At 48.1% G+C, this 23,196-nt stretch overlaps 1 protein-coding gene across 2 annotated transcripts in view; it reads right to left on the bottom strand.

Annotated features, from left to right (window-relative positions):
- Positions 1-22,699, bottom strand: part of LOC133250955 (solute carrier family 22 member 4) — a 42,595-nt gene extending 19,896 nt beyond the window's left edge. For both annotated transcript variants that reach the window (XM_061422844.1, XM_061422845.1), the window contains exons 1-3: positions 22,067-22,699; positions 7,526-7,629; positions 5,843-5,997 (exon numbers count right to left, since the gene is read on the bottom strand). In XM_061422844.1, the coding sequence (XP_061278828.1) occupies positions 5,843-5,997; positions 7,526-7,629; positions 22,067-22,459 (652 nt within the window). In that variant the 5' untranslated portion in view covers positions 22,460-22,699. The remainder of the gene's footprint in view (positions 1-5,842; positions 5,998-7,525; positions 7,630-22,066) is intronic.
- Between the last annotated feature and the right edge of the window lie 497 nt (positions 22,700-23,196).

Here is a 23,196-nt window from a genome sequence, read left to right on the forward strand (position 1 = left end):
GCAGCAGAGGATATGATTGTGGAAGAGAGAGAGTGCACAGGACTAAGTGAAAATCTTGTAGACTCAAGAGGCCAAGGGAACTCCCTCACACTTCCATGATCCTGATAAGAGAAGAGAAAGAAGTTACCCCACTGAATTTCTGGATAACATTCCTCTTTAAGCTTGGGTCTCAGGCCAGGACAGAGTTGCTCTAGCTTTGCAGAGTACCCATGGAGGACAGAAGCTTCATTAATCTACCCTTCTGTCCTTATGTGGAGCTACAGGGAGGGCACAAATCTGAATAGTTCCTTGGGAGCACGACTTCCTGCTCTCTGACTTTTAGAAAATCACCCTGCCTTGAGCATCATCATCATCATCTTCATAGTTAGTATTGTTTTGAGTAGGCACTTTGAGCCAGGTTCCAGACTGAGTGTTTACATATATTATCTCTTTGACTCTTCACAACAATCATATAACAACTAATATTACTTCTGTTTTACATATCATCAGCTGAGACTTAAAGAGTTGAAGCAAATTGCCTAAATTCACACATATGCAATAAGCGGGACAGATAGGATTTAAGCCTGATCAGTTTAATCTATGGATACAGTCCAAAAAAAAAATTACATGGGAGCAAAGCCTTCACCCTGTCAAGCTGTCTTTCGACTGAGTTCTAGTGGAGACGTGTGTGGGAGATGGGTGGGGCCATACCTGCATTTTAGAAGTTAGGATTTGCATTGCACCCACTTGGACTGGTCTTCAAACTAACTAGAGGCCAACCAGTCCTCTCAGAGACACCGGAAGAGGAGTCTTATTTCCTGCAGACCTTTCACTGCCAGCAGGTGTCACAAACTCCATGTGTTCTGCTGGCAGTGAGAGAGGTGACTGGTGACTTCTGGCTCTGCTCACTAGGGGCTCCTTCTCCTGACCGACTTTACCCCTTAGGTGTTTGCTCCTAGAACAAAGCCTGCTTGGTCTTGATCTGGTTGGGCCTCTGAGTATCACTTGTGAGTGAGACGCTGACTTCTAAGCCAAAGAAGCATGTCTTGGCCAGGAGTGTTTGCCCACTGCCTGTCACCACCTCCAGAATCTGAGCACTCTCCCCGAGAGTGAGTGACTCGGAGGGGGCCAGGCTTACCGTCATGTTGCTCAGGGCCCTGCTATGGTAGTCGGCTCAGGAACCACTGGATCCCTTCCACTTGGAGGCAGGATCTGCCCCTCCATGAATGACCTGCAGAGGTCTGCAGACCCCAGCTCAAGAAACATGACTGTGGTGCAGTTGCCAGGATATAGGGTAGGACCCAGGGTCCTCTACCAGCCATGTGCAGGGGCTGGGCCCCTTGATGCTCATTGGCTACTAGGGTGACTTTGATAAGTCCTACTTCATGGAGTTATTATTATGAGGACTGAGATTAATGTAGGTAAGGAGCCTTGTCAGGTGTCTGGCATGTGGCAGGTACTCAGGAATCGTTAACTCTTTTATCCTGGTCAAACAATTGAAATGTACCAGATGTCAGGGGAATGTTGGAAAACACAGTGCCTTTGACCAAGAGATCCAACAGAAGACAGCAAAAACCTCTCTTTGCTCCTGGAAAATACTCAGAATTCTCATCAAAATAGCAGATATTCCCTTGTCCTCTTTCTTCTCTATAAACGTTCATGATCATTCTGGTTAAAAGGGACCTTTCTGGTCTATGCATATAGGCAGACAATTTATCTGTGCTCCCCCCACACTCCTAGACCCACAGCCCACATTCTCTGTAACAGCTGTCTTAGCTGCCTCTGCCAACCAGATTTGAGCCCTTGGAGGACAGACAGCAGTGAGTCCTACCTCCTGCCTGTGTCCCCCAATTCTTCCCTCTTGGGGCAGTGCAACAAGGGTTGCCAGCAAATCTCTGCATCTTATGTATTTATATCCCATTTCTCCCTTGAAGTAGCTTTTAATTTGAATAAAATAAAATAAGGGTAACATTAAAGTAAAATACAAAGAAAGGTGAAAAGCTATGACCTAGAGAAAAGAGCAAAAATGTGCAACAGATCGCTTTGGAAAATAGTCTGACAGTTCCTTAAATGGTAAGACCTAAAATTCCCGTATCATCTAGCAAGTCCGCTCCTAGGTACACAGCCAAGAGAACTGAAAACATAGACCCACAAAAGACTTGTACTCAAATGCTGATAGCAACGTTCTTCAAATTGGTCAAAGAATGGTAACAACCCAGATGTCTGTCACCTGATGAAGAGATGGCCAAAACGTGGTATCTGCGCACAGTGGAGTGCTGGGCCATTCTGCAGCACAGACTGACCTTGGCAGCATTAAGTGAAGGAGTCAGTCACAAAGGCCACCTGTTATAAAATTTTGTTTATCAGAAACGTTCAGAATATGGACAGATCCATACAGACCGAAAGTAGATTAGTGGTTGCCAGGAGCTGGGGAAAGAAGAGAATGGGGAGGTTAACAGCTGATAAGTTTCTTTTGTGAATGATGAAATGTTGAGGAGTTAGGTACCGTCGATGATTGTATGACTTTGTGAATATACTAATAACCACTGAATTTATACACAAAGCTGAAACTCCAGTACTTTGGCCACCTCATGAGAAGAGTTGACTCATTGGAAAAGACTCTGATGCTGGGAGGGATTGGGGGCAGGAGGAGAAGGGGACGACAGAGGATGAGATGGCTGGATGGCATCACTGACTTGATGGATGTGAGTCTGAGTGAACTCCTGGAGTTGGTGATGGACAGGGAGGCCTGGTGTGCTGCAATTCATGGGGTCGCAAAGAGTCAGACACGACTGAGCGACTGAACTGAACTGAACGGAACTGAAAAGAGTTAACATTATGCTATGTAAACTCAATTTTAAAACTTTTAAAAACTACGTGACTAATAAAGGCTGCATAACAGCCTGAGCTTCCTGGTAGCCAAAGTTACAAAGAAAGAGGCCATCAGTTATGTACTCATCAAAAGGAAGAAAACATGAAGATATCAGAGGAAGCAGCATTTTAAGTAGTTCAGCGTGTTGGAACAAATATTGTTAAGAGTGCTGGGAAAATACTGAATGAATGAATCACTCAAGACAGGAGACAGTTAACTTTGCAAAATAAATTCAAGCAGCTAGTTATGAGAAATAAAGGAGGATGCCACTCGTGTTTCACCCAGAGGCTTTGGACAGCTCAAGGGTGTTACTTCTGGGAAACAGTGGGAGATTGTGAGGGGAGAGCTGGAATGTGGGTGGGGTCGGTGTCCTTGGTCCTGAGTGGTCACTTGCTGCTGAGCCAGCATCGTTCTGGCGGCCTCTTCACTTTCGGGTGAACTTTCTGTTTCTTTAAGAAGCACTGTTCCTTTCTTCCCCTTTCTTGTCTCCTGTGACTCCGGCAGGCTTTATAATTGTTAAAAAGCAGAGCAAGGAGAGAATCCGTTTTTGTACTGTGTGGAGAGTGGGAGTAATTCAGCTTCCTGAGTTAATGTGAGAACTCCTAAAATGGCAGATTATCACCACAGCATCTTGCCAACCCTTCCCTGGAGCCAGAGGGCAAAAGTGAAGGTGAAGGGCCAGACAGAACTCAGACCAGATCCAAAGCTTAGGTTGCTTTAGTTAAATGAAACGCACAATTTGGCTATTTCAGCTCTAGAACACCAGAGAGCACTGCTGCGCTGCCAGAAGCCAGAGATGGTTCTGTGTCTCGCATCCCCACCCGACTCCAGGCGCTCGCGAAGGCTTCTTTCTGGCTGCTCCAAGGGGCAGATTGACTTTCAGTGACACTGAAATGTTCAGGCCTGAGAATCCAGGACAAGGAGTTTCAAACCAGCACACAAATGTCAGCAGTTTCCTGTAGAACACAGTGGAGTAACACTATAGCCAGGGAGGCTCCCAGACCCTGCACAGCTGATGGAGAGCCTGCTACACCCAGTGCCCGCCCTCTGCTGGCTGTACATCTAAGCTCCGACTGATCTTACAGCTCTTACTTTTCCCTTGGCCTTCCCACTCGTGTCAGCATAAGGAGCAGGGAGAGAAGTTGGTTGTAGTGACAGGGTCAGCTGGGCAGAGACTTCCCTGCAGGAAGCCTGGCGTGGGCTCTCCCGGCCTCATCCACTCACACGAGGGAGGAGGCTCTGTGGCTTCAGAAGCACCCTGTGCCCCTGGAAAGGCAGGTCTAAGGGCTGCCGTTCAGCAGGCCCTGGGGAATGCCGTGCAGGGCACAGACACCGCCTGACTTCTGATCCCAAGGACAGGGCTTCTCTGGCTTCTCTACAACCTTGTGCCCTTCCATTTCAGGTGATTCTTTAGGTTCGCTTAAAGGTGCTCTGCTCACTTCAGGCAGATTCCTCTGTTTAGTCTCTAGTATGTTCTGGCCCAAGCAAAGCTACCCATCAGGCTTTCCAGGTATGGGGTGCTCACCAAAAGGAAGATGGAGTCTGTGGGATTTAAACCATGAGAACAACAAACTCTGCTGTGTCCAGGAGCCCTGTGTCCTTGGGGTCATCAGGCATTAGGAGGTTGCAACTTCTGTCCTGAATTCTTCCAGTCTCCAGTTTCTAGCCCCACTGGCTGGCAGCTGTCTGTGTCCTCTGAACGAATCCTTCCCCCTCCCCTCTTCCCCCTGCAGAAAGGAGAGAGGTCCTCTCCTGCTGAAGAGGGTGTTCTGCTGGGGCCGTGTGACTGCAGCATGCCCTCCCCACCTCCTTCTTCAGATGCCAAGGCTAGGCCTTTGGCAAGGAGCGCTTCACAAATGATTAAGGGAGTAGAATTTGAACAGTTCCAAGTTGGCAATCTGACAGGGCGTACATATCCTCAACAAAGAGAACACAGGATCTTGAAAGCCAACGAGTCATCCAGAATCTTAAAACCTATCAGAATCATCTTACTAGATTCAGACTTCTGAGATAAGAATCATCAGACTTACATTAAAGGGATGCTGTTGGTAATTACACTGTGGCAATAGGGACAAACTGGGACCGCCCACAAGGAAATATGATCATACTGGAGGTTATGGGAATGAGTATCTATTGTTCCAGAGGTGGCCCCATTGCCGCTTCTCTCACCTGAGGAGGTGACCTCAGAGAACCTGCTGGGGACTCTCACTCCTGCAGATGACCCTTATCAACACGTCTGGAGCTTACCCTGCTGCCTCCTGGGAAAAGCTGCTGAAGGCCCTGGGGGCCTCCTCCTGACCTTTAGCTTGTGAGTCCCCCTCATGCGGCCTGATATTCCAGAAGCAAGGCTGCTGCTAGGAGATAGGACGGCTCCCAGCAATGAGGCTTGTCCTGTATGCAGCTGATATGTTCTGGGGGGTGGGCTTTGACTTAGGGGTGAAGCCAGATCTGCCCAAAGATGGACAGCTGGCACCGGACTCCTGTCTGGCACGTGCCTCCTCCACCTGTGTACCAGCCGCACCGACCACCCTTAATCCCCCTATGGGCCAGGCCCAGCTGCCAGGAGACCATTTAGCCGTGGCCCAGGCAGAAGTCTTGAGCCCTCATAGCCCAGATCAGACACATCCCCGGACTGTCTCTCCCTCAAGAATCCCTCCTCTGTGTCCCTCCCAAGCCCTGTGCTCCTGAAATGTGTCTCAGTTATCACTCGGTTGGCTCTTACTCACTGTCACATTTCAGGGCCAGCAAAGAGCTGGCTCCCTATGAGTACCTGCCTTGCCTGTGACCTGTCAAAGAACCTGTGATCACAGCCTCCTCCCCAGCACATATGTCCCCGAAGCTGATCGTGTTTTGGAAGCACAGACCATGAATTACAGTGCTTCCTTCTGTGCTGAGTAAGAGTGCTTCCTGTGCCCTCTTCAGCAGCCCCCTCTTCCCAGGCCTCTCCGAGGACTGGAAGCAGGGGCCCTGCAGGTCAGAAGCCATTCCTACCTAGTATGAAGGCCACCACGTAGTTGGAGATCTGGCCCATGCCGACGATGACAAATAACACAGTGAACATCTCCCAGTTGATGGAAAAAATCTGCAGAAAGCTGAAGCCAGTCTGCACAGCCATGGTTGCGAAGAGGATGGTCTTTCTGCCAAATCTGTAGAGCACAGCACAACACAAGAAGTGGCCTGTGCAGGTCACAGCAGCACCGTACGCAGAGCTTGGGGAAAGCCCGAGTCAGGCATCCCTGCAGACTATTTTTCTCAGGACCGTGACAGGCTTTTCTCCTATCACATCCTCCCAGGTTCTTCCTGGGTGAGGTCTCAGGCATCCTTCTGCCCAGGAGGTAACTTTCTGAGATTCTGAGCCTCCTGTGGAGGCAGCATATCTCAAAATCATGGAGCAGCTTATGTAAGGACCACGTGGAAATTTGCTCTTTAGAATGAGTCGTAGGTAGAAGCTGCCATCACATTTCTAGAACATAAGCACAGTACAAACTGAAGATTTGTCGAATGTCAGTAACATGAGAATTCTGTCAACCCAGAGCCAAGAGTCCCTCTGTGTCAGTGGTCTCCAACCTAGGATGTGCTTGGAATCAAGAGAGTTAAAAAAAAATACTGTGACAGCCTTCTGAGATTCTTATTGTCTGGATGTAGACAGTTGGATGCAGTATGGGTATCAGGGCTTAAAGATATTATTTCCCAGGTGACTCTATTGTGCATCCCAAATTGGGAACCACTGCCCTGTGGAAAGTAGCTTCCAGCAACATCCATAAATGACACAACAGCTGGCTTAAGTCTTAATGTCATTTTCTGATAGTGTCCAGTAGCTCAAAGGGAACACAGGACAACACCTCCCATCTCATCTTCCACACTCAGGTCATCTCAGGCTTTTGGGTTGGGGGTCCCATTGGGCTTCACGACTAAGGGAGGGACAGCCATTCCTCTGGAAAGCCTTCCCCAACACTGCCATTGAGCACTCCCACCTTCCTGCTATGGTCCCTACAGAACATTCAGGGGTCAGTGTGGTCACGTCTCCCCAAGCTGCGATGCTGTCTCCTCCTGACAGTGCACTCCAGGAGGCCCCGAAGCAGCCTTGATCAGCTCTGCGGCCCCAGTGTCCAGCCAGGGGCATGACCCACAGCAGAGGCAGGTGCACAGTTGAGGAGGGGTACTCACCATCTGGCTTTGCCTCTGGCTAATGGCTGGTTGTGGATAGATCACATGGCAACAAAAAACTGAGGGCGGGGTGAGGAGGCCCTGGCGAGGTAGCAGTGTATTTTTTTGAGGAGCTCAGATGGTGAAGAATCTGCCCACAATGTTGGAGACCCTGGTTCAATCCCTGGATCGGGAAGATCCAGTGGAGTAGGAAATGGCAACCCACCCTAGTATGCTTGCCTGGAGAATTCTGTGGACAGAAGAGCCTGGCAGGCTACAGTCATGATGTTGCAAAGAGTTGGGCACAACTAAGCAACTAACAGTTGGTGATATAAGGGCCCCATTTTCCAGTGGTTCCCCACAAGGGGCTGAGCACAGAGGATACAGGATACGTCATAGCTGCTCCTGTCACTCAACTTGGTGGCCTATGGGGCCTCCCTTTCTCTGGTGAAAATACCCTAAATTCAGTCCAACCCCAGGACAGGCAGTGTACTGACAATCACCTTCCCTCCCTCCCATCGTCCTTACCTGTCTGACAGCTGCCCAGACACAAAGGAGCCGAGAAGCACGCCTACAAAGAACAGGGAAGTGGTGAGGGGCGTCTTCCAATCCTCCTCACACACCAGACTCCACTGCCAGGGAAAAACACAAAGTGTGAGCCCAGCCCCCCAGCAGGTCCGGCCCCTGCCCAGCTCCAGTGTCTGGCGTATTAGCGTGGCAGCCAGGCAGGCTCTCTGCCCCGGTGCCAGGCTCACTATTGTGCAAAGGGCATAGGCTTCACAGCCCTGGGGTTGACTGCTGACTCTGTCAGTCACTGGGGCAAGTCACTGTCCTGCCTGAGGCTCACCCTCCCCTTCCGAAAGGAGGGGTGATACCTCTGGCCCTGCTTACGTTGTGTACTGAGAAGTGAGCTGTGGCATGGCTTTGACTGGCGACCCCTCAACTGTGAAGTAGTATGAAGCAGAGGTGCCATTTCTGCTTCAGAAGTTACTGAAGCACGTCCCTCTGGCATGGAGGGACAGTGTTCTAAGTGCCTGCAGGTCAGGGTGGTGGGCATGGTCACTTGATCCAGGTAGAAAAGCTTCTTCTACCTGTTGAAAAATGCCAGTGGTCCCCAAACACCTGTGATTATATTTTCTGAGCAGAATCCTCCAGAGAACCCTGTGTTCCCTGGGCCGCATAACACCGCAGGCCATGCGTAGGGCTTGATCCGGAGCCCCACTGTGCTAGGGGTGGTGTTCCCGCCCCTCTTCAGTGCTTCTTATCTCCCCTCTACACTTCTCCACCCTTCTTTCCATGCAGCCCTCCCAGAAGTGTGGTCCCTCCCACTCCCCAGGGCCCATGGGCTGTTGTAGCTCTAACAAGTCCCTGCTTGTGGACCCACAAAATGAGCATTTCAGCTAGAGTTTGTTACCAGCTCCTGACTTAAGTCAATTCAACATAATCTCAAGGGGAGGTTGCAAAAATTTCAAAATGTGTTCAGTGAGCTTTTGTGAATTAAAAAAGAAGCAGGTACCAATAAGTATTTTGGGATAGTGGATCAGGGGATTGCTGTGTGTGGTAAGACGATAAAGTCTATAGGAAAAAACCCCTGCCTCCCACCCAATCCCAGCCTCCCACTCAGCAGTGGTACTGCACCCATGACATTCCTAAGGCAGTTTGCTTCTTAATCCTTTCAACTTCCCTGACATAGATTTAAAAGTGAATTCACATATTTGTATCATGCCCCATTTGCAGCAGAGAGAGGTGGATATAAGGATACATACAAGAAAAATGTGTACAACAAAATGCTAAGGGAATCGTGGCAAATGAAAATCTCAGAGGAGCAGGGGTTACAAAAATAACCAAGCCAGGGGTAAGACTGACCTCTGGCTGTCCTGCCCAAAGGCCTGTCAGCTTGCCAGGGAAGCCCTGAAATCTGGCTTTGAATATCCCAGCAGCTCGGCTCTCAGGATCACAGTGTGCAGAGTAATAAACTCATTCTGCAAAAGCTCAGTTTGTCTGAGTACCGAGACCGGGGAGAAGCCTCTCCTCTATACTTCCTTCCACGAAGGGGCCACTCTGTGATGCTGAGGATAATGTCCTTGAGAACACCCCCATCCTGGAGACAACAGCAAGATTCCTGGGACTGCCTCGCATTGTGCTCACAGTGCTGCTCACAGGCAGGCTGCCCGAGCACAGCTCTGCAGAAGAAAAAACAACGTGAACCAGAAACTCTCTACCGTCAGGCACAGCTGAGGATAAGACTGAAACCACACCCAGAGGAAGGCTGCTTCAACTGGGGTACCTTGAATGGGCTTCAGGGGAAAAGGCACAAACCCTCCAAAACCGTACGGCCAGATTCACGTGCTCTGCCAGGCCACGGGTCAGAAGGGAGACATGTACCTGAATTACTGGCCACCAGATTCTAAAAGTCACAGATTGAAGCCCGAAAGCCTCATGGTGTGGCTCATAACCCATTTTGCAGAAGACTAAACTTAGTCTCTGAGACTAGTGTTTGCCTGAAGTCAAAGCAAGTAAATGGGCAAGCAAGATAACAACTTTACCTTGTACCCATGTCCTGCTTTGGACAAGAACACCAAAGGCCAGATAAAATGAGTTTATTACATACCACCCCTACACTTCTTCAAGGAATGTGACATCAAGACTAGGGGCCGAAGACCTCCACCACAGCCGTTAACCTTGAACAGAACTAAGAAAATCCCAGGTTTGGTGGGGCTATTAAGTGTCCATTATCAACCATCACCATTCCATCTGCAGCCAAGCAGAAAAGCTCTTCCCAAGATAATGTGCTCTCCTTTGTGGTTTTAAAAACATTTTCCTATCAGGACGTTGCCTTTGGGCAGCATAGATAGGACTTAAGAGACAGAAAGGAAAGAGGACAGCTGTCAGATGTCAGGCCTTGCATGAGCAAAATAGTAAACAGAACAGGCTCCCTAATTTTCAGGCTCAGTGTAACCTGAAAATGTAGGACCCCTTGTTCAAAATGATTAAGAATTTCAAGATGTCAATAGCAGAGCATTAAAAATAAATGTGGGGCCCTAGGTGACTGCAGGGATTGATGCCCATCAAGCTGGCCCTGATGGTGGGTCAAGCCTGGTCTGTTTGGGGAATGCAGCAAGGAAAGGAATTGTGAACTGGGTTCTGGGAAAGGTGAGGCGAAGGTCAGCTCCCCATTGCTCTCCTACTGGAGGCCATGAGGCCAGGTTTTAGGTCCCCCTTCCCTGCCTGAAGAGGCGCCCCCGAAGCCGTCAGCATCGTGCAGCACAGAAATTGGCCACGTGCACCGCCCCAGGCCCGTGGGGGTGCTGTCTGTCTTTGGTAGAGAGCGCTGTCTCTGCTCACGTCTGGTAGAGGAGGGCAGCTGGACCTCATGCTACTTATGGTTGTTTCCAAGGCTGGGTTCCCTCTTGGGGAGTCACTGTACCCAAAGAGTCTCTTTGAAAGTTGCAAGAGGCCTGGTAACAGGATACAAAATTGGCAGATAAAATATTGGCTTCAGCTCACGGGACTGGTGTTCCAATAAATCAGCTGCCAGCCTGTAGGGGGACCGTTTTCTCCATGGGGCCATTCTTGAGAAGGCCAGGCCGTGCCTGCCCCAGCCCCTTGGGGTTCTAGGGGTGTATCTTGGGGCCTCAATTGTCAGGTTCCAGGGAACTCCCTGTTGTTGACAATGACATGGCAGGACCAGTGGGAGACGGTCTTTTCCTTAATGAGACAGAAGTGTCCTGTGGGTCTCTGCACATGTGTGTACACACACAAACATACATACACAGGGTCTGCTTAGAGACGAATGGCTGACGGCCTGGTGAGAGGCTGCCTGGCACTGGCCTGGAGCTATGCCCTCAGGTCAAACGCTAGCATTTCTGAAACATAACCCACACTCCCACATGCACTCTGGACAAAGAGCAGAATGTCCCAAACTGTGCAGGGTTGAGGCACAGGATATACTCTCCTAGGATTACTGTGTCTGTCTCATCCTCCAGGTCTTAGACCAATATTCCCCATTTGACTGGGTCATTTAGCCTTAAAGAACAAAAAACCAGGTCCCAAGGTAATAGGTGACATGAGGACACTTGACCTAGAAGAACATGCATCTCATGCCCTCAACAGTAATAGAAGAAAGGACAAGTACAGTGTATCGATTGCTCACTGTGTGCCTTGCATCGTTCATGGGATCTCAATGTTGCCGCCCGAAAACAGGTATTCCCTTTATCCCCATTTTACAAATGAGCAAATGAAGGCACACAGCAATGAAGTGAGTAGCCCCAGTTCTAGTGGACTGGTAAAAGGAACTGCTTAATCATTTATGCAACAGTCATTGAGCACCTGCTCTGGGCCAGATTCTGAAGGGGCACAAAGCAGACATGGTCACTGCCTCCACAAACCTGAAGGTCAAGCTTGCTTTAGAGGACAGATCAGGTGTGCACATGTGCATGCATGAGCCCAGCCATCCGGGGTGGGATGTTCTCGGCCACCATGTCCTTGTTCTCCAGCAGGAAAGGAAAAGAGGCACCCCGCCCCCAACCTGTTCAACCTCCTCCAGATAGACAGAGTTCTAAAACCTGAACACATTCATATAATCATTTTAGTTAACTAAAGTGTACAAGGCTAGGCATGTGGCAGATGCTTAACAAATCATCGGTGAACAAATGTTGAACAGTTAGGAATAATGGAAAACTAGTTTGGAAATGTGTGGTATCACACAGTCCTTTGAAAATCACCCTCAACCTTGAACTCTGCAAGTAGCCAAAGTCTAGTAATTTTAGCCTTTACCGAAGCCATAAAGGATCATAAAGATAAGAGTATCCCTGTGACTACATAGAACTGAGAACTCTGGAAGGCAGCTTGATGCTAAGCAAAGAGCACAGGCTGTCTTGGGTTCTGCCATTTCTGACTGTGTGACTTTGGGCCACTCATTCACCTCTGTTAGCCTGCTTTCTCACCTTCAAAGAGGTGACAACGGTACTCTCTCCCAAAGCTGTTGTGAGCATTGGATGGGCAACGTAAGTACAGTGTCTGACAGCGTCGGACACATTACAGACCTCGTTAAAGGGTAGTTCCCTTTCTACTAATCTCATGCCTTTTACAAACAGCATTAATGAATAAGCAAAGCAGGTTGTACTTAAACCTGACTAGGCAGAAGAGATTCGTAGAAATGAGAACTTTCTATTCAATGACTAAAAACCAGAAAAGTTTTCACCACAAGGTGTAAAATCCCTTTATAAATGGACTTCAACCTCAGAGACAACTATGAATGAAAAACTAGCAATAGTTCATTTAAGAAAGGATTTCTGTGTTCTCTTATTTTTCATTCTGTGGGGGAAAAGAGGAAGTAGTAGTTAGTTAATAATAGTATATACCTCCATCCACAATGTCTTCTTTATAACTTAGTTGTAAACTTAAAGCTAGAAATTTACTGACCATGGAGTGGTGGGGGAAAGCTTACTATTTAATTATTTTCATTTATGAAAAAGCAAGAGAGTTCCAGAAAAACATCTATTTCTGCTTTATTGACTATGCCAAAGCCTTTGACTGTGTGGATCACAATAAACTGTGGTAAATTCCGAAAGAGATTGGCATACCAGACCACCTGAGCTGCCTCTTGAGAAACCTATATGCAGGTTAGGAAGCAAGTTAGAACTGGACATGGAACAACAGACTGGTTCCAAATAGGAAAAAGAGTATGTCAAGGCTGTATATTGTCACCCTGCTTATTTAACTTATATGCAGCGCACATCATGAGAAATACTGGCTGGAGGAAGCACAAGCTGGAGTCAAGATTGCCGGGAGAAATATCAATAACCTCAGATATGCAGATGACACCACCCTTATGGCAGAAAGTGAAGAAGAACTACAGAGCCTCTTGATGAAAGTGAAAGAGGAGAATGAAAAAGTTGGCTTAAAGTTCAACATTCAGAAAACTAAGATCATGACATCTGGGCCCATCACTTCATGGCAGATAGATGGGGAAAGAGTGGAAACAGAGGCTGACTTTATTTTTCTGGGCTTCAAAATCACTGCAGATGGCAATTGCAGCAATGAAATTAAAAGATGCTTACTCCTTGGAAGGAAAGTCATGGCCAACCTAGACAGCATATTAAAAAGCAGAGACATTACTTTGCCAACAAAGGTCTGTCTGGTCAAGGCTATGGTTTTTCCAGTGGCCATGTATGGATGTGAGAGTTGGACTGTGAAGAAAGCTGAGCGCCGAAGAATTGATGCTTTTGAACTGTGGTGTTGTAGAAGACTCTTGAGAGTCCCTTGGACTGCAAGGAGACCCAACCAGTCCATCCTAAAGGAGATCAGTCTTGGGTGTTCATTGGAAGGACTGATGTGAAGGCTGAAACTCCAATACTTTGGCCACCTGATGCGAAGAGCTGACTCATTGGAAAAGACCCTGATGCTGGGAAAGACAGGGCAGGAGGAGAAGGGGATAACAGAGGATGAGATGGCTGGATGGCATCATCGACTCGATGGACACGGGTTTGGGTGGACTCCTGGATTTGGTGATGGATAGGGAGGCCTGGCGTGCTGCGGTTCATGGGGTCGCAAAGAGTCGGACACGACTGAGCAACTGAACTGAATTGATAAGAGCTTTATTGAGATATAATTTACATACCATAAAATTCATTCTTCTTATGTGTAAATTCAGTATATATGTGTATAATTCATTTATAATTTACTATATTCACAGAGTTGTGCAGTCATCAGTATTATCTAATTTCAGAACAGTTTCATCACCCCTGAAAGAAACCCATGCTCATTAGCAGTCACTTTCAATTCTCTTTTCCCAGCCTGTGGCAATCACTAACATACACTCAGTGTCTTTGGATTTGCCTATTCTGGGTGTTGGGTGAACCAACACGGATTGGGAAAGAATTCATAGAAATATTAACAAGAGAAGAAAAGAGGGTTTTTATTCCCTTTCCAAGGGAGGAAAGGGCCAGATGCACAGAGTGGTTGCTGGCCCCTAATGGTGGGGGTTTGAGTCTTTTATTGAGTTCAAAGGACAAGGTGCAGGAAAGAGGTGGTGGGTTTCTTTCTTTTCTGGTCCACAGTTGTATCTGGGCTAGCTGTGCTTCAATAGGCTGTTTTTTGGTTTTGTTTTTTTCTGAGAATCTGTAACTTCTTGTCTTCAGTAATTTTCCAGTCCTTGGGTGTCTGAAAGAGACTTGATAGTGGCCCTTGACAGGTGCTACTCTATTTTGAACAATGTTAGATGGGTTTACACTGGGCATTTAATATAAGTGGAATCATACAATATGCAATCTTTTGTGACTGGCTTCTTTCAATCAGCATAATGTTTCCAAGGTTCATCCATGTTGTTCTAAGTATCAGTACTTCATTCAAGTACTAAGTATCAGTACTTTATTCCTTTTTATGGCTGAATAATATTCCACTGTTTGGATATACCACCTTTTACTTAGCCATTTAGCAGCTGGTAGACATTTGAGTTGTTTCTACTTTTTGGCTATTATGAATAAAGCTGTTATAAACTTTTTTATACAAGATATTGCAAGGATACATGTTCTCATTTCTCTTGGGTATTTCTAAAGTGGCTGCATCATTGTATAAACCCAACAGTAATGAACAAATGTTTCCATTTTTCCATATTCCTATCAACACTTGTATTGTATATCTTTTTAATTTTAACCATCCCAGGAGGTATTAAGAAGTATTTCATTATGGTTTTGACTTGATTGTGGTTGTGATTTTCCTAATGACTAATGATACTGAATGTGTTTTGTGTTGAATCTGTAGATCAGTTTGGGGAGTTGCCATCTTGACAATATTACCTTCTGCTTCATGAACAGAACATGAGATATCTTTTCATTTATTTAGATCTTCATTTCTTTCAAAGATGCTTTGTAGTTTTCAGAGAATAAGTTGTGCTTTAGAAAAATAATTATTCCTGAAGAACTTTCTTTAGTATTTCTTGTAAGGTAGCGCTGCTAGTCAAAAATTCTCTTACGTGTGTGTGTGAGAGAGAGAATATCTATTTTAGTTTTAAAAGGTAGTTTTGCTCGTTACATTAATAAGATTTTTGGTTGATGTGCTTTTTCTTTTAGCAGTTTAAATATGTTACCCCCCTGCTTTTGACCTCCTTTGTTTCTTTTTAAAAATTTATTTACTTACGGCAGCGCTGGGTCTTTTTTGCTATGCACGGGCTTTGTGTAGTTGCCGCGAGCTGGGGTTACTCTAGTTGTGCTGCACAGGCTTCTCGTAGTCCTTCTCTCGTTGTGGAGCACAGGCTCTAGGGTGTGTGGGCTTCAGTAGCTGTGGTGCTTGGCCTCAGTTGCCCCTCAGCATGTGGAATCTTCCCAGACCAAGGATCAAGCCCATGGACCCTGCACTGGCAGGCAGATTCTTAACCACTGGACTACCTGGGAAGTCCCCTCCTTTCTTTCTTATGACAAGTCAAATGCAAATCTTATTAGGGTTCCCTTGTATGTGTCCTATTTGTCTTATTGTTTTCAAAAATTTCCCTTGGTGTTTGATTTTAAGTAATCTTACCATGATTTGTCTGTGTGCAAAAATCTTTTTGTTTCTTCTTGGAATTGAGCTGCTGAACTGTGCAGATTAATGTTTTTAATCATATTTGGCAAGTTTTCAGTCATTATTTCTTTCACTATCTTTTTTTCTGCTCATTTCTCTCTTCTCCTTCTAGTGTTCCCTTTATGCACGTTAGTCTGGTTAACAATGTTCTGCATTTCTCTAAGAACGTGTTCATTTTTATTCACTCCTTTTTTTCTGTTTTTTGGATTACATAATTTCTATTTCTCTATCTTCAAATTTGCTGATTCTTTCTTCTGTCTGTTCAAAGTTACTAGAGTAAGGCTCTCTAGTGAATTTTAAAATTTCAGCTACTGTTTATTTCAATTACAGAAACTTCATTTGATTATTTTTAATATAACTTTCATTTTAAATCTTAATTGGTATTCAATATTTGATGAGACATTGTCATTGTACTTTCTTTTACTTTCTAAGCATGAATTCCTTTAGTTCTTTGAAAATACTTATAATGCTGCTTTGAAGTTTTTGTTAAATCTGACAATTAGGCCCTTTTGGGCAATTTCTGTTTCCTACTTTTTTCCTGAGTGTGGGTCATGTTTTCCTGTTTCTTTGTATGTCTTGTAATTTTTGATTAAAAACTGGACATTTCAGAAAATACATTGTAGAAACTCTGAGCATTGAATTTTCTCCCCTGCACCCCTTCTCACCCCGACACACACCAGGGGTACCTGTCTTTGTTTTTGTTTGCTTTTTTGTTTGTTTAATGACTTGGCTGGACTCTTATTAAAGACTATTTCCCCTACAGTGTGAAGCCTCTGGTGTTGCTCTTCAGAGGACACAGCTTTAGGCATGTGTGCAGTCACCCCGGGAGAACAATGGATTTAGCAGGGCTCTTTTTGACTGTCTCTTTCCCCATTTTTTCTATTAAGCTGTCTCCCTCTGCTGATATCACACCTAGCTGTTGTTCAGTCACTAAGTCGTGTCCGACTCTTTGCAACCCCATGAACTGCGGCATGCCAGGCCTCCTGTCCTTCACTATCTCCCTGAGTTTGCTTAAACTCATGTCCACTGAGTCAGTGATGCCATCCATCCTAGCTGTCAGGCTCCAGCAATTGCTATATCATTCCTTTATTGTGCACTGGGGCACAAAATATGCCACAGACTAGTTCAATTAAATTCAAGTCCCTTTGAAAGAGCAGTTTTGAGGCAAGTGTGTGAGGTTTGTTCCGACTCCAGGAGTGTTGCTCTGAGCTGTCTCTTTTTCTGGTTCTCTCCGGTAATCTAGCCGCCCTATGGGTTAGCTTGTTGCTCTAATGGAGCTACCAGTCTCCTCATAATTGTTTACCACCACAATTTTTGTTGTTTTAAAGAACACTCTCAGGCTTCAACTTCTGTACATCCTGTGCGAAATGAAGTTATTTCCTGTGGGGACTACTTCCTCCCCTGGGGAAAAATATCTGAGCCCCTGCACCAGGCTGGCGTAAGGGAAAGTACCCTCTGAATGACACTCCCTGCCTTATGAGTTAGACACTCGTTGGAGGTGGTAGCATCCTTTTTGGCTTGCCTCTTTTGGCATGGAATCTCCACTCTACAACAAACTGGGATAAGGGCACCCAGGGCCCCCATATTGTCAGCCTGTGGACACTAGAGTAGAGGTGCCACTACATGAGTGTGGACTGAGTGGAGGATGGGATCCCCCAATCTCCTGGCTACACTCACCAGGAATTAAGCCTCTGTACTTGGAGCTCAGAAGATGGGAGGCTAACTCTTAAAAATCTCAGTATCTTTCTTCTCTTATATTAGATGTAAAGAAGAAGCACCCACAGGTGGAGAGGCATTGGTGAAGAGTTCTGTGTTTATCAGAGGTAGAGCCAAAGCAAAAGACCCAGGGAGTTTAAGTGGGATGGTAGGGATGGGAATGGAGGGGCCTGAGGGAAGAAGAAGGGGCACTCAGTCCTGTTTCCAGTCCTGTAAACACAGAGCAGGAGCCACCAGCCTTGGACTGTCTGTGTCAATTGTTGGGATATGTGAGTCAACTGAGCCTTTCCCCAGAGGCTCTATTCTTTCTACTTCAAATGGCTCTGCCATTTTATTTATTTATTTATTTTTTGGACTCTAGAGACATGCTTAAAACTATACCAAGGCTTCAGATAACAAGGCAGGCCTGCATTAGCCTGGAAGAACCCACCTGCCAATGCAGGAGACATAAGAGACATGGGTTCCATCCCTGGGTCAGGAAGATCCCCTGAAGGAGGGCATGGCAACCCACTTCAGTATTCTTGCCTGGAGAATCCCATGGACAGAGGAGCCTGGTAGGCTACAGTCCATAGGATCACAAAGAGTCAGACACGACTGAAGTAACTTAGCACACACATACAGCCTGTCACAAAGAAGAAATTACAGTCCCTTCACAGGTCCAAGGCATCTACAGCTCCTCTGACCAGCTCTGCCAAGCCTTGTTTTTGTCAATATACCACCCTATCTCTTGGACAGAGTGTGAGGGGTCTGCTGCCCACCAGGAGAGATGGACAAAATCTTTATCCAGAAACTTGGCAGGAGGCTTGGGTGAAGCAGCCTCTGGACGAAGGCACATTCTGAGATCCTGGTGGCCTTTGTCAGAGGAACAGAACTTACAGGCAACAGACAAACTGTTTGGCATGAGGCAGCTGATAAACAGGGAAGCAAATTCAGGCCACAGCTAGGAAAAAGCCCCCAGTCTCCTGTATTTGTTCTCTTTCTGCAGCACTGCCTGGAAATAAAAGTCTGTTGGTGTTGGCTGGAGGCTGAGGTTCCCACTTTATCCCCTTTGGAATCTGCCAGAGGGCAGGTCTGATATTCAGGCTGTCCCGACAGCCAAGCTGCCAGTCTCACACTAGCCAGCGGTATTCCAGGGCAGCCTGTAAGTCTGATGGGAAGAAAACAGCCTAACCTGCTTCATGCTCAAACTCTTCAGCTTTGGCAGAGGCCCCAAAGGAGGTACATCCCTTTGAGCTGCCATATGGAGTCCCAAGTAATTGTCAGATGCTGGGCTCATTCTGGTCTCATCGTTCCCTCTCTCACTGCTCCTAGTGCCCTGTTAGCAAAGGATAAGGCTCCTTTGTTCCTATTTTATACCTTTGAGCTGTGGGTGGGGAATCAGTGTGTCCTATTCTGTTCAAGCCCTAATCCCAGGTCCCAAGAAAGATAGCACAAGGCTAGTGCCTCCAGAGGCCCAGGCCCTTTGTCGGACATTCTATCATGGTTAAGGTCAGGAAAAGTGAAAGTGAAGTCGCTCAGTCATGTCCGACTCTTTGCAACCCCATGGACTGTAGCCTACCAGGCTCCTCTGTCCATGGGATTTTCCAGGCAAGAGTACTGGAGTGGGTTGCCATTTCCTTCTCCAAGGGATCTTCCCAATACAGGGATCGAACCTGGGTCTCCCGCATGGGTTCCTAGAGGATGCCTCCAGCTGAAGGAGAGGATAGCAATTGATATGGTGGGGCAGCAGCCCTGCCTCAGGTCACTGGAGGTCTGCCACAGAAAGCTGCTCTTTACCAAACAAGCCCCCCCTCCACCCCCGCCCAGGGCCTCTGGAGTATGGGCCCTGGTTCAGAGATGACTGCCTAGTTTTCTCAGCCCATGGACTGAAGAGGGTCAAGTCTACCTAATGATGTTCCATGGGAGAAGAAGACATGTTTGAGGCAAAGGCCAGCCCATGCCTAGACTCTGGCCAGGAGCCAGACTCACCCCTAAGGTTTGTCCAGTGGCTCTGCTCCTGAATCTAGGCCCCCTGGAGATCAGCACATTCTCTGTACTATTTTCACAACTTTTCTCTAAATGAAAATTATTTCAAAATAAAGTTTTGTTTTTTAAAGTGATTCTTAGCTCTAAACAGGACAAATAGATTGCATTTCACAAACAGTCCTTGAGGAAGGAAATTACCTTATACACCTATATACCCAGACAGATGCACTCACACAGGTCCCAACTCAGATACCAGGTTCCCGCCTCCTGGCATCCCCTGGAAAGTACTTGCATGGACATGCCCTCCTTTGGTCCCTGACCAACCTGTCTTCCCTGTGAAGGGGTCAGGGGGTCAGTTCAGGTGGGCTCCTCTGTCCCAGAGGGTATGCCCATCAGGAGATCTCATATAGAGGTATAAAGCAGAGACCATCTGAGGATGATCCCTCTGCCAGTGTGGGGCCAGAGAGGTGCAGAGAACTTGCTCAGGGTCCCCAACTTGCTCTTGTCAGGGAGATGAGGGCGTTTCTCCCCCAGCAGTGGATTCAGACCTGTGTCCTATTCTTTGGCCCTAGAATTCCACCCTGGGAAAGGGGCTCTGCCCTCAGCAAGTCTCATCACCCATTGTACTGGCTGAAACCTGGCCCTTAGAACAGCTCCCCAAATGCCCATGATGCCCAGCCAGGGATGACGAGGTCCTGCCCTTACCGCTCCTCATCCACCCACCCGTGATGCCCATTTGCTGGTGCTATGGGATGTTGCATAGCACATGATCTCACTGAATCCTCTCAACAACTCAGATAAGCTGGGCGTTCTTATGATCCTCATTTTTAACAACTGTAATAAAATTCACACAACATAAAATGTACCACCTTAACAATTTTTAAGTGTACAGTTCAGTAGTATTACGTATATTCACATTATTGTGCAATCAATCTCCAGAACTCTTTTCAACTTGCAAAATGAAACTCTATATCTGTTAAATAACACCCCATTTCCCTCCCCTCCCAGCCCCTGGCAACTACCATTCTACTTTCTGTTTCCATGAGTTTGACTACTCTTCATATGGTATATAAGTGAAATCAAACAGTTTCTGTCTTTTTTTGTGACTAGCTTATTTCATTTGGCATAATATCTTCAAGATTCATTCATGTTGTAGCATGTGTCAGAATTTCCTTCCTCTTTTAAGGCTGAATACTATTCCACTGTGTGCATATACCACATTTTATTTATCCATTCATCTGTTGCTGGATATTTGAGTTGCTTTTACCTTTTGTGAATAATACTTCCATGAATATGCAAATATTTGAAGACTAGTGCTTACGGGTGGGGCCAGAACCAGTCCACCCATCTGACTCCAGAACTCTGTCCCACCACCTCTCTAGGGAGAATCACCGACCCTACTCACTTTCATGCTTCTTCCCTCCTTCCTCCCAATGACTAGTGCTCCTTTGCTTTTTATTTTACTCAAATACTACTTTTTATAGTACCCCAAAAGAAAGCAAGTAAGGGAAAAGCTGCTGAAAAAGGCAAATCCGGTTGTGTGTTTGTGAGTGTGTAATGTGCATCCTCAGATGGAGAACCATGTATTTTCCCAGAGGCCCACTTGGGCCAGGTGTAACAGGGATAGCCATGGACTTGTAAACCAGCAGCTACCTACCCACCCCTCACATCCTGAGGTGAACAGACTATTAAGGAAGGGGAAAGAGAAAGAGAGTCCTCCTCAACCCAACTGTTGAGGAGGACTGCAGTTAGTAGGGCCAGCTCTAGCCCAGATGCTGACTGCACTTCCAGGAACTGGGATGAGCTGACCCCTACTTTTAGATGCCTCAGGATCGGACTGTGGGCAGAAGGCAGGTAAGCACTACAAGCCCCAGTTAGGGGATCAAAGCCAGAGAAGCCCCTGAGCTCTATGCTTACACTGTTTCTGTGAGTCTGTCCCTTCATGAGTGCCTTGGGACCAGGGTTATACCTCCTCTAGCTTCCTGTTCAGAGAAGACAATGGCACCCCACTCCAGTACTCTTGCCTGGAAAATCCCATGGACGGAGGAGCCTGGTGGGCTGCAGTCCATGGGGTTGCTAAGAGTCAGACACGACTGAGCAACGTCACTTTCACTTTTCACTTTCATGCATTGGAGAAGGAAATGGCAACCCACTCCAGTGTTCTTGCCTGGAGAATCCCAGGGACAGGGGAGCCTGGTGGGCTGCTGTCTATGGGGTCGCACAGAGTCGGACACGACTGCAATGACTTAGCAGTTCCCTGTTCTCCACCAGTATCGGGAGGCCTCTTGCTCCTTTGTGGAGAAATTAGAGCCTCAGGAAAGGACCCAAGCCTTATCATAGTTGTATAGCAGAGCAGGAGAGCCCCTGATGCTTCCAGAAGTCTGTGATCAGGGAACAGACCAGATCTGCCCATGCTCTGACCATGCCCTGCCCAGCAATAAGACTCTTCTTTGTGTCTGCACATGGTCTCAGCAGCATCCCCACACCCCTCCTCATGCCTGCAGGAATTTGACTCAGTCTGTACATCTGGGGAGCCTGGGGTTGACAGTATCTAGGCTCTTGGGAAACAACTTCCTCTTGTGAAACTGCCAGAGAAAAAGGCAGTTGATGGCTGCCTCCCTACTCAGTTCTTCATGCCCTCCCTACTAGACAAACTGACCAGGAATGATCCTAAGCGTGTCCTGCCCTCTTGGGCTGCACACCTGTGTTAAAAGTATAACCCAGATGACTGCTAGCCAGGTCTGATGAGGAATTGGGGACGCTGAGCCAGGGACGGCTAGAATGTCTCCAGGGGGACTGATGCAGATTAAGGGTCGCTCACACACCCACCTCGGTGACGATGGTGGACATGTAGATGTCCTGGCTAAATTCCCAGCCATCCAGGCAACCCTCCTGCTCCAGCTGCTCCAGGTTCACATCGCGCCCCGGCTCCAGCCCGAGCGCCGAGAAGTTGACAATCGTAGCGAGTCGGTAGCGCCGGCAGCTCTGGGGCACCTCGCGGCCGTCCTGCAGCCGCACGGGGATACTGTGGTTGCGCCACGCGCTGCTCAGGTTCGCGGTGTCCGGCACCCGGCAGTGATGTTCTGGGGTCCCTGCCAGAAACACGACTGACATACCGTTGAAGCCGTTGGGGATGATGCTGGCGCTGAGCAGGAAGAAGATAAGGCGCTGGAAGGGCCCCCACTTGCCCAGGAAGGCGGTCACTTCGTCGTAGTCCCGCATGCTCGGCGCGGCTCTGCAGTTGGCAACGTTGGGTGATGAGAGCGCGTTCCCAGAACAGCGCCGCGCTGTGCAGGGCGTGGGCGTCAAAACGTTCTCGCGGACCCGGCAAGCTGAGGGAAGGCGGGCCACGCGGTCGGGGCCTTTCCTGGGAAACGGGCTGCGGGCGTTAGAAGGTTGCTGGGCGCTGGACGCAAAGCTGGAAGCCAATTTCTGGAAGCAGAAACTCGGGACCACACCGCCAACCCGCCCGGGGCGGGGCGGGACGGGGTCGGGTGGAGCTCCAGGGCGGCTCAGCCCGTGCTCCGCCCCCCGCCCGCCGCCACCCGGCGGCGGCTGGGAGGTCAGCTGGCCGCGGGCTTAGGAAAAAGAGGACTAGTTCCAGCGCCGCCCCTACCTTGCCCCTGCTCGCCCCGGCGCCCCCTAAGTGCTGAGCACCCAGCCCCGGGCTGCCGGGTTGGGCAGCGTGTAAGGGCAGAGTCGAGGCCGCAGAGCAAGGGCTCTGAGAGGTCGGATTTCCCTGTCGCCGTCGCCTCAGGCCTCGTCCGGGGCTGGGATCTCTCCGCTGCCGCTTCCAACTCGGGGTCTGAGCTCAGGGAGCCTCGGGCCGGGCGCGGATGGGCGAGTCCGTGGAGCCCGTGCTCCCGGGAAACCTTTGCGGGCGCAGGGGTGACAGGAGCGCGCCCGCGCCCGCCGACCCCGAGCTCCCAACTCCCAATCCTAGGCTGCCAGATTCAGTC

Source organism: Bos javanicus, chromosome 7 (assembly GCF_032452875.1).
Source record: "Bos javanicus breed banteng chromosome 7, ARS-OSU_banteng_1.0, whole genome shotgun sequence".
In the NCBI taxonomy this organism is placed as follows: domain Eukaryota; kingdom Metazoa; phylum Chordata; class Mammalia; order Artiodactyla; family Bovidae; genus Bos; species Bos javanicus.